The sequence below is a fragment of the Myotis davidii genome, unplaced genomic scaffold, assembly GCF_000327345.1.
Source record: "Myotis davidii unplaced genomic scaffold, ASM32734v1 scaffold392, whole genome shotgun sequence".
NCBI lineage: Eukaryota > Metazoa > Chordata > Mammalia > Chiroptera > Vespertilionidae > Myotis > Myotis davidii.
The window spans coordinates 2,236,422-2,248,317 of NW_006284244.1; the positions used below are offsets into that span (position 1 = coordinate 2,236,422).

At 38.3% G+C, this 11,896-nt stretch overlaps 1 protein-coding gene across 1 annotated transcript in view; it reads right to left on the reverse strand.

Moving 5' to 3' along the window:
* The window catches only part of ASIC5 (acid sensing ion channel subunit family member 5), a 28,299-nt gene extending 16,693 nt beyond the window's left edge, over positions 1 to 11,606 (reverse strand). The window contains exons 1-3 of the mRNA XM_006754275.1: positions 11,519 to 11,606; positions 8,882 to 9,188; positions 1,633 to 1,870 (exon numbers count right to left, since the gene is read on the reverse strand). Of these exons, the coding sequence (XP_006754338.1) occupies positions 1,633 to 1,870; positions 8,882 to 9,188; positions 11,519 to 11,558 (585 nt within the window). The 5' untranslated portion in view covers positions 11,559 to 11,606. The remainder of the gene's footprint in view (positions 1 to 1,632; positions 1,871 to 8,881; positions 9,189 to 11,518) is intronic.
* Between the last annotated feature and the right edge of the window lie 290 nt (positions 11,607 to 11,896).

Genomic DNA, 11,896 nt, shown 5'->3' on the forward strand with positions numbered 1-11,896 from the left:
GCTTTCCCCTGGGTTTCTGATCACTGTCAGTGGCAGGGGGCTTCTTCCTGCTTTCCCTTTTGCCTCCCTGCATTGTGCCTACATATGCAAATTAACCGCCATCTTGTTGGCAGTTAATTTGCATATAGCCCTGATTAGCCAATGAAAAGGTAGCGTCGTACGCCAATTACCATTTTTCTGTTTTATTAATGTAGATGAGAGTTTTCATTTTTTGGATACGTACTAGTCAATGTGTATGTGATTCATTGAGACATTTTCATATGTAATTTAGCATAGTTTAAAAAACATTTAAAAGTCATTTGTTTTATATTTGCTAAGGATTCATGGAAACATATATTTTACTTATGGAGAACTCCCTCAGCATCCTTTTTATAGAGCCACCTCCCCCCCCCTCCCCCACCGTGGAGGGTCCTAGTGGGCCAGCCATCAGCTTGGCTCCTTTGATCCTCCTCCTCCAACCACCTCCACTATGGAGATGCATGTGATACAAGCAGGGCCAATCTTAATACCCCACTGCTTTGTATCAGAGATTGTTTCAATAATTGACATGTGTCCTAAGTAGAGCTAATTAGAATCTCCCATGGGATTAGTAAGTGGATACAGGAGTGGACGGCATAGGCAACTATTTTAATATGGCGCTAGAGTTGTCAGCAGCCTTCTTGGCTCTGTGTGAGGAGGACTTGGCTCTGTGTAGAAAGAAGCCAACTGGGGTCATGAGATGGAAATTGAAACAGCATATTACTGATAGTCTCAGAGTCCTTTGGCTGAGCTCCTACTTAACTCAATTCATTCTTTTTACTCTTAAGCTTATCAGAGTTGGGTTCCTGTAATTTGTACCTGAAAATGTCTACTACAAAATTCCTTGGTGATACTTTTAAATATGTCTGTAAATAAAAAGCAATATAGACGAGCTTCTTCTCTAAATTAAGAGTTTAGAGCAGGGCTTCGTCTCTGTCAGATGTCTCTCAGGCACTTCTTTTCTGTTTACTGTGGACTAAGGAAGACTACTGAAAAGATAAGAATTATGTCCTAGGATCATGAATTTGTCAATCATCTAGGAACACATACTACAGAATGACTGATACAGGAACTAAGGGGTCAAATTCCCTATATACTTTGCTTGCAGACTCCAGATATGTCAACAATTTTATCTTAAATGTAAGTAAATAAAAACAAGATGTTATGAGTAATTAGAGAAATATAAATAATTTTTATAGTCAAATACTGGGTCCGTCTCATTTTCCATAACCTCTGATATAATACCACATGCATAAAAACAGCATATTCTTGCTTAATGGTAATAAAAATGCTACATTGGAACATATTGTTCACTGATGAATGGGGAAATTAAAATACCACCTTATGTTAAATTTGTGTTTCTTTTGGAAGGACTATTATCCTGCAACAAAGGCAGCCGAAGATTTATGCTCTCTACCTTTTCTTATCTAATTACTTAAAAAAGGAAATATGTCTCTTACATAACTATACCCTCTGACATCATAAGGCTGAGCTAAGGAAACATAATCGTTAAGCAAATTTAGATTGTCCATGGGAATAAACTTTATCTCAATGTGAAACAGTCTGGTAAAGTAGCTTATTATATTGATGATATTCAAAGAAACAAATCATTACCTGTGAACCACATGGCTTTCCAAAAAAGTCACATTTTAACAAAGTGCTGTTGTTGAGATAAAAACCATTTTTCCTGACAAACTCTGCAATGCTGAAGTTTTGTTGACTTGCAAGAAAATCAATAGCCTCTTTAAAGCCAGTAGAATTGGCACGGATTTCCTGGAGATGGAGGACTTTGGATACAATATTCCATAAGAAAAAAATAACACCAAATTTGGCTACAGCTTCAGTTTGGAACCTATCAGTAGGAATACAGGTATTATTTAGAATAATGAAAACTTGTTTTTATCTAGAGGACAGAGCCCACACATCTAGATCATACCAGATTCTCCTGCTTCTCTTCTACATTTCCCCTCATTCATAATACAGTCAAGCAAAATTAGACTCCTAAGAGGTCTTTATCACATCCTGTAATTTACCTTGTGTTTGTACATACAGTTTCATTTACCTAGAATACCTTCCAGACCTTGATATGGATACACCCTGATGGAGCCTCAAGACTCAACATAAAGGGAGAGGTGGAAATGTGGAGCTGTTAGAAATATAGACTTTGGAGCCAGATCTCCTTTGCCATTGTGGTGGCTTTGTACTGTGTTTGCATGGCTATGCTGAAACTGCAACATCCCCTTCCTTCTGTATATCTGGTTACAACCTGAAGCTCATTGTTGGGCAGAAGCTATGGTTCCTCACTCTCACTGGGTTCATGGCCTGACTTGTGGCATGGGACAGTAGCCGGGAGGACCCTTCTTCTAACTCCTGCCCAATCTCCTCTTTCAGTTTCTTCAAATCCTGGGTCAGTGAGTGGACAATCTGGAAAACGGACCAACTTATCCTGCAGGTCACCTTGAAGATGGGTGGTAGTGAAAAAGAGGACATGAGCTTCTGTTCATGTCCTTTACTTCATATCTATCTGTCTTTCTGGCTGCTGACCTTGCTGACATCAGGCCCAGCCCCTGTGATTCAGTGGGGATCAATCCCTATAGTATATCCCTTATTTTTTTTTTTATATTTTATTGATTTTTTACAGAGAGGAAGGGAGAGAGATACAGAGTTAGAAACATCGATGAGAGAGAAACATCCATCAGCTGCCTCCTGCACACTCCCCACTGGGGATGGTCCCGCAACCCAGGCACATGCCCTTGACCGGAATCGAACCTGGGACCCTTGAGTCCGCAGGCTAACGCTCTATCCACTGAGCCAAACTGGTTTCGGCAGTATATCCCTTATTTTATATCACTCATGCTGGTTCTGTTTCTGTCATGGATCATGATTGTTAGAGCTACTTACTAGTATGACTTAGCAAATTTCATCTCACTGTGACTGTGTTCTCACTTCTAAAGTTGGTATATGTTATTATCACCTATCTCAGAAGGTTATTTCTATGATTGAATTATCTTTCCTAAACTATTAAGAAGAGTGCCTGAAATGTAGTGAATGCTAGGTAAATATTCATTATATAATGCTTCATTATTATCAAAGTGTTTTCCTGGCAATCAAAGCAGAAGTAACATATTTGATCTTACTACTCTAACTAATTTGCAAGTCTCTTATTTTGTTGAGCAATTTCTGCCTGCCGGGATCCAACCCCAGCAGGTCCAGGGGTCCCCAAAGGTGTGGACGGAGTTGGCGAAGAAGGAATGACACGGAGACAGCATTCAGTTGATCAGCAGCCTAGCCAGGATCTCTAGCCAAGTTCTGGTCAGGATCTCCAGCCAGGTTCTGTGTCCATGTTCTCTTGCTAGGTTCTCCAGCCAGGTTCTGTAGCCATATTCTCTTGCTACGTTCTCCAGCCAGGTTCGGTTTAGGTTCTCCAGCCAGGTTCGGTCGCCAGGTTCTGTAGCCGGGTTCTTCAGCCAGGTTCTGTCTAGGTTCTCCAACCAAGTTCCGTAGCCAGGTTCTGTCCAGGATCTTTTGCCATGTTCTCTCCAGCGTTCTGTCTCTAGGTTCTGTGTAGGTTCTGTCTTCTATCTCCTGCGGTTGATTGGGGTCGCCGTAAGTCTGCAGGACAGAGTGAGGGTCCCATTATTGGGGTCTCACACAACCTTTCTCGGAGAGGTGACCTTGCTTAAAACACATAGCGCCAAGAAGGTGAGCAAACATATTAAGAACAGTATGTCATATACTCCAGGTCCCTTGAAATAGCAAGGATGGACTGGCTCCCGGCACTGCCTTGCATTATGTACTGTTCTTTATTTGCATACCTTACATCCTTTTCAAATGTGATTAATATTTTGATACTATAAATCTTGAAACTGAACCAACTTTCTTTAAATTGACTGCTAGAAAACATGGAATGAAATGTGTGATCCACCCTTGATAAGTGTAAGGGACTGTGTGGCTTGCCTATAACCTCACTCCTGGGCTCTCTTTATGTCCCAGGTTTTACATTTTATTTTCACTTCCCTTTATATTATTTTTATGCATTTCTTTTCTTTCTTATACAAGCCACATAAACCCTTTCTCAGTTAAAGTAGGGCATACACAAAACAAAAATTGGGGGAAAAAATCTCAGACAAATATCATAAAGTCTTTTAGAGATAAGAAACTGCTTTCATGAGCAGTCTCTAATATAACACCTTACTTAACCAGCTTTGAGTTTTGCAAGGACTGTTTTAAAACCAGAAGCCTAAGCCTTGGCCGGTGTGGCTCAGTTGGTTGTGACTCAGCCCATGCATTGCAAGGCCATGAGTTTTATTCCTGGCAGGGCACATACCCGGGATTTGGGGCTCTATCCCCAGTAGAGGGTGTGCAGGAGACAGACAATTGGTGTTTTGCTCTCACATCAATGTTTCTCTCCCCCTCTCCCTTTGTCTCTCTCTCTCAGATCAATTTTAAAAAACCCTCACATATTTATTTTACAAACCTCAAAACAAAAAACCCAGCAGCCCAGATTCTAAAACCTTATATCTATTCTCTTCTGACTTAGTCTTTTTTTGAAATATGTTTTTATTGATTTCAGGGAGGAAGGTAAAGAGGGAGAGTGAGAAATAATCATTGATCAACTGCCTCCTTTAGGCCCCACATGGGGGGTCAAGCCTGCAATCTGGGCATGTGCCCGACCGGGAATCAAACCTTGACCTCCTGGTTCATAAGTCAATGCTCACCCATTGAGCATGGCAGCCTGGCTGACTCTGCCTTTCTTTAGCGACACTCTCAAGCCTCCATCTTAGGGATAGTCTAACTAACTACAGTATATCTGACAACCTTGGTTTTCATTTCAGAAGTGTTTCTGCTGACCTTTTGAGGCATTAAGTTTACATTAGCAACAGATTTGGGGTTGAAGAACAGTGTGAGCCCTAAATTGAGTAATGGGCCTTTAATTTGCTTCAGCTTTCTAACTTTGAATGACTCACCGGATCTGCTCCAAAGTTCTGTGACTTTGGAGTCCCACACAGGCTGAGTCAATACTGCCTCACACAATGTTCTCTGGATTCTTTTTAGGATGATTATGCAGAGAAATGAAGGAATTTCCACACATGTAGGAGGTATGACTACAATAGATTAAAAGGTTAAAGGGGAGGGGGGTGCATTTAAAAATATTAATAGTTAAGATCATGAGGGTAATTTAGGTAGATGGATTAACCTTAATGAATAAAATCTAACAATATTTGGAACAAAGGAAGTAAAAAGCTTTGTAAGGCATATTCTTCAGCATAAGACCAAAATCTGTTGCTGAATTTATTTTCAACTTCATTTCAAACTTCAAAATTCTTTAAAAAATATTCTTTTAAAAATCTTGCTTAGTTATAGTTAACCTGACTCTTTTATTTAACATACTGGTAAGAAGCTAGTAATAGAAAATAATAATAAAAGTACATTGGGTTGTTTGAACAATTTAAACTGACAACCAATTACTAGGAAAGTCCTTCTCATGTATAATAATATCTCTCTAACTACACTTCTCCAAATTATGTGACCCAAATGAATGTTTTATCTGGTGTCCAAGTTGATGCCTAATTCAGTCCTTCATTGAGCCTCCCTAAAACAAATCTAAATCTACCATGTATTAGCAGGAAGTTAATATTTTATAAATCATTTTGTGGAGATGACACAGAGACATTTGAAAATCACTCCAAGTGCTAAATTTTTCTTTCCTTTCAGTTTTATTTTGAATTGGCATTTGCATTACATTTATTAATTTTAACATTTTATTTGATTGTTACTGGAAATGATTTTGTCATATAGAGTAGTCGTATTAAAAACGATCCACTCTGAGCTTCATGCACGCTGGATAGGTCCCTGGTCCCATGGCAAATATTCAGAAGTCACTTGGCAGAGTTCCCTCACCTCGGGGATATATTCCTATGGCCAAGGTATATCAGCACAAGTGTTTGATTAGGGCTCGGTCAACAGATCTTTTCCAGTTTCTAGATCAGGGGTCCTCAAACTATGGCCCGCAGGCCACATGTGGCCCGCCGAAAACATTTATCTGGCCCGCCGGGTGTTTTTGCTGCTGCCTGTCCTGCTTAGCAGCCGACTCATCCCGGGCCTGCAGTGCGCATGTGTGGAATGTCTGAGGGACAGTGAACTTGCCCCCTGTTTAAAAAGTTTGAGGACCTCTGTTCTAGATGGTAACTTTAAGTAAATTGCAATGCTAATTAAACCTTACTTTTCCTCATGTGAATTGAATGCAGTGCAGCTTAGAGGAATGGTCCTCAAATTGGGATGGGCATGTGCTCAAGGATACTCATGAATAAATTTCTAGATCCTCTACTCTTAAAAAAGAGCCTGCATTCACAATATTTAACCTATCTTTCATGAAAGAGGTTTTACCCTTCACCTATCACAAATCTTAGCATATAATGCCTACTGGTATTTAACAATCTTAGGGCTCTTAACAGAGGCATAAATAAATTGTAGCTTACTTCAGGGGAACCTTGATTGGTTCTTAGATTTAATTCTAAGGCCCCTTCAACTTTTTCTTAGCTTGTCATGCACATATTTCTGATTCGGATAAAATTTAATATTAAACACTGGGTATTTGGGCCTTTATTGGGACCCTGTAAATTGAAAAAGGGAGAAGTAGTACAATAAAATTTGTTATTGTAAATGTAATTTGGTTATTTTGTGAATCTTCCAGAGTATTGTGATATTTAATCAAAGTCTAGATAAAAATATACATAATTCATATCAATGTACTTTATTTAGTAAAGTAGTTAAAGTTTTATGGACTCATTAAATACAGGGTGTTCCCCCCAAAATGTATACACACTTTGAATAATTATTAATTCAAATGAGTTAAGTCTGTAAAGAAACATCAATTGAACTATCAGCTGTTAAAGTGTGTATACATTTTTAGGGGGACACCCTGTACTTATTCTCATTATAGTTAACCCTTATCCTATTTTATGTAACAAAGTTTATAATATTTTTGATATCCTAAACTTAAGACATAAACATTTAAGCTATGGTTAAAAAATCAATTTCAAATATGCACATCAAATTATAGTTTTTCAAAGTTCCTTTATATCACACATGAGCTAAAAAGTTTGAAGATCATTTGCTTTGAGAACCAGACAGTAGGCAGCTTGAATTCTTTACCTGATCTGTTAATAATTTGCCAAACAATGTTGTATAAAATCCTCATGAATGAGTATCCGAAGAATCTATCTGTCAAATTAGCCTTTGGGAGTTGAGGATGTCTCTTATTCCTACGGTACTGATGATGTCTTAGTTCTTTGTCATCTAAGGAAGACTAAGTCTCTTATAATTGATACCAAATTCTTGGACTGGAACCGCATTTTTTGTCCGCCAGAATCAAAGAATGAATCCACAGGAAGAAAGAGGTATAGCAAAGGTGGAGATTTATTGAAGAACAAGTACAGACTCCCACGTGGGGAGAGGGAAGAGTTCCACAGAATGGACTCCCAAGTAAGGAGGGGGAAAGGGTCCCACTGAGTTTTCCCCCCCCCATGGTTTATAAAGGCTACAGTTCCTGTGTCCTGATATCCCCTCTGATTGGTCAACATTCCCCTTCGAATTGGTTACTATAGTGATTCCTGAGCCCTCCTCCCTCATAGTCTTTTCATTCCTCTGGGCTTTCTTCTTTTCCATGGGAATGAAGGGCTTCCTTCTCTTTATTTGCAAATATAGATCTTTCTTGGCTACTTCCAGTTCCTTTGTCTTATGGACATATACCTGCTGCTGCTTCCTTGTCCTATGGAAATATACTGCTGCTGCTTCCTTGTCTTATGGAAATGTGACTGCACCTGGCTTCCTTGTGTTATGGAAATGTACCTTCTCCCAGTCTGCAGCCCCACGCTTTTCCATGGACCCCAATTCTAAAAAATCCCTAAGCCTGCCTATAGTCCCCCTAAAATTCCTGCTTCATAATTAAGAATTTACCTATTCCACAATTAGAGTGTCTAGAATATTGAATCTATTTTGACTTTCTGACTTTCAGAAAGCATTTCCACAGTGATGTTCTTGACTGCTAATCTCTTTGTATTCATTGTATGGAAGTTCATTGAACTTTTTGGATGTGTAGATTAAAGCTTTTCTGCAAACTTTGGGAGAAAGTTTGGGACTCGATGTCTTAAAATATTTTTCTACTTTCTTCACTTGCTTCTCCTTCTGTACTCCCATTTTGCATGTGTTTTTATATTTAAAACTAGAAGCCTGGTGCACAAAATTCCTGCACAGGAAGAGGGGGGTGGTCCCTCAGCCTGGCCTGCACCCTCTCACAGTCCGGGACCCCTCAGGGGATGTCCAACTTGCTGGTTTAGGCGAGATCCTGCAGTTATAATTATAAGAAAAGTCCCCGTGGGGAGAGTGTCAGAGTTCTTGTTCTTAGTGCCTGCCTCTCCCACCGGCAAAGTTTTTACAAGCAGAGTTCTGAGCAGGCAGTGGTTTCTAGTCTCCTGACCTTGTCTCAATGTGGAACCTCCACCCTAGGAGCAGCTGGGGTGTGGGTGATTGAGTATCACAATCCAATATGCCTGGGGTAGAACTTTCTCTCTTCGCAACTTTGAAATTGCCAGGATCAAGACTTTTACACCCATTTTATGACAGGGTTTGGGGCAATGCCTAACAAATCATTACTGAAGGTAGAAAGGAAAAAAGAAAAATAAGTGAAAGAAGAAATCAATAAGCTTTTTTGCTCCCTAAATGAGTGTTTATAAGTACAACTGAAGAACTTAGATTGGTTTCCATGTATTAAATAATGCATGATAAAACTCGATTTCAGTCATCCAAGAAAGGTTATGCTACCAAAGTTATAATAGAGACTTATTAAGAGAGTATTTGTTACCTGTTCAAATTACAAAACGTCACAGCTGGGAACTCTATCTTTTCCACATACTGAACCTCTACAGACGTCGTGGTCGGCCATGTGAAGTAGTTGACCAAGCGACTGTAGATCTGCCATACCACCAGTGAGACGGAGCCCAAGACCACCACCAGCCAGATCACCTTGCGGATTTTGCTCCGGTTCCGAACAATATTATGTAGCCCATGAAAGGAAGTGGAGATGGCAAAGTCATGGTCAAACTTCTTTCGGTCAGTGGGAGAGGGCAGTGGTTTCTTTGAAAGCCAGAGCTTTATCTTTCCCAAGAGTCCTGAAGGTTTTGCCCATGCAATAATTAAATAATAACAACAACAAAAAAGGAATGAGGCAGGAAACCTTGGTGTTATCTGTAAAAAATACAACTTACATAAATGTAAACAGGTTACTCTTATGACGTGTGATACATACAATTTCTTCTTGAATTGCATGGTCTATTCAGAAATCAAGAAGTAGCAGCGTCGGCTACATGGGTCTAAGGAGAATATGCCAAAGCAATTCCTAGAATGCTTCTTGTGTGCCAGTGCCATCGTATTTGTATGTGGTTGCTTGCAATTTCAAAATCAACTCACTTTGAATAGTTTGCTTACAACACATAGTCTTTAACAGCGTATCACTAATTTTTAAAATTTTTCTCTGAAGAATCACAGAATCTCTTAGATGCCATAAACAAAATCAGGCTGATTCTTCTGCGTGTCATAAGTGTGACTATGCTGGGGTATTGTAGGTTCATGTGCTCTCATACATAACTACTTCACTTCAGTTGGTTACTTAGGTAAAATGTATAATGTTGCATTGTTAGTTAAGTAATATATTTTCTACCTCTTTAGAAAGTGAATTCATATTTTTAAGATTATCCACAATCAATCAAATCATGTTTATTGATACTGATTGCTAAGGACCCAGTAAAGGTGGCCCTAAAATATTTATGGTAACATATAACATATTCAAAATTCCCCTTCGGTTTAATTTGTTTTTAACTTTCTGTAAAAGATGTAGAGAATTCTTTTGCTGAGAGAAAGTTTTCATGTGATTCAGAGGAGGGGATGGCCTTTGGAATGGATAGATCTGGTTTCTGAGCCAGATCTCATATCTTTCCATCTGTGTGACTTTAGCCAAATTTCTTAATCTTTCTGATGCTTTGATCCTGGGCTGTCACATGGGAGCAATAGTCTCTGCCACCTGAGCTTGTTGTGAGTATTAAATAAGAACAACTTGGCAAATGACCTGGACCATGATAATGTTAGCTATTTTTGTTCTTCTGTAAATTTAGTGGTGAGGTGGTAAATGATAACATTTTCATTTCAGAAAGGACTTCTTAATGGTCATAAATGCTTATAATTAGGTCAAATTAACTTTTATATGTTTTGCTTTAATTGAGGAAGTATTTTTTTGTAAACTAATCAGCATTAATATACTTCTAAAGGTTTTAGGTGTTAAAATTAAATTATTATATAATACTTCATAAGTCTCCAATCAAGTACCTAAGCTTAAGTTGTGAATATTATGATAATACACATCTGAACATTTTATAAGGGACTCAAATTGATTGCAAAATGTTAGGACAAAATTAAAAATTATATTATGATTATTTTACAGAGATTATACACTGACCAGCTTCAATTTTAACTGAAACTTAGAGTAGCCTCACTGACTGTTGTTAATATCAAATTAGGTTATATATGTATATATTAATTGTCACAGTCCCAAGGAAATACCAGACATATGAAAAAAAAACTATTATTCCTATTATTCATTAGCAGAATAAATTGAGTAATTCCCTTTGGTGTATTATTTAGCCACCAGTCACAAACACATATGAAGAATCAACTGTGATAGAAATACAACTATCTCCAGGCATCTGACAGTAGTCTTCCTACCACAGGGACCAAAGCTGTTAAAAGGGAAGATTAATCTAGGAACCAGTAACTGGCCAAGCTAAGTATTGCTGGGTGCAAGCATTACCCTAAAATATATATTTCAACTTTATCTGTCAAAAATTAGCGCATTTACTATAGATCTACTATTGGACACTTGCTTTGGCTGTACTGGAGTATTCTGTTATTTGCTAGGGTTTTAAATGACCTTTTAAAAGTATTATTTGAGATGAAGAGTGAAGAAACAAGATGATGTGTCACTTTGAGGAAGACCAGAATTGGTTTAGTAAACGGCCTATCAGCCTACAAAGCAGGAACCAGCCTACTTTCCTGACTGAAACGTACACGCTGTAATTATGGCAAATGGCCCGTGCCGTGAATACTGATCTTATGGAAACATTTGGAGGATCATCAAATAAATTTTTTTTTCTGTATTTTAAAAATAAAACTGGTAGACACTTGATAAGTAGAGAAAACAAAACAACAAAAGAACACACAATAAAACAACAATAAAGATTCTTTCTAGTATATAATATTTTACAACTATTTTTGACTTCCTCATTCAAAGTGTCCCTAAATAACCCAAACTGTATTGCTTGCATTATATTCAAGTAGATATTGGAAAGCACATTTACCACATGAAAAAAAAAATGCCCTTTTCTCTTTGCTAATTTCTAGCCTTAAAAATGAGAATTACAACTTTTCTCACAATTTACTCTTTACCCACCTTTCTCAGCATCGGCTTTTGTTTTCTCCGTCTGCTCCATTTGTCATTTCAGTAAGCAGGAGTCCTAGGGAGTATATCCAGTTTTCATTAATAACCATGTTCCTTTTGTGGCCTTTATATTAAACACAGCAGTTGAGGTTGTAAAAACCGTGGGGGCAATTTAAATGTTTGTGTTGCTATGTTTTGCCTCAGAAAGCATATAATTTGCAAACCAAAAAAATACTGGCAGAAGCAGCTATGTGCATTTATGGACTGATGAGAAGCTGTCATAGAGTGAAACAGACAAACAAAAAGAATTTGGGAACAAATTTACCCATAATTGGAGACAATCTTTACAAACACCTGTGGATTTAAAATATCCCTGACCAGGCAGCCCCC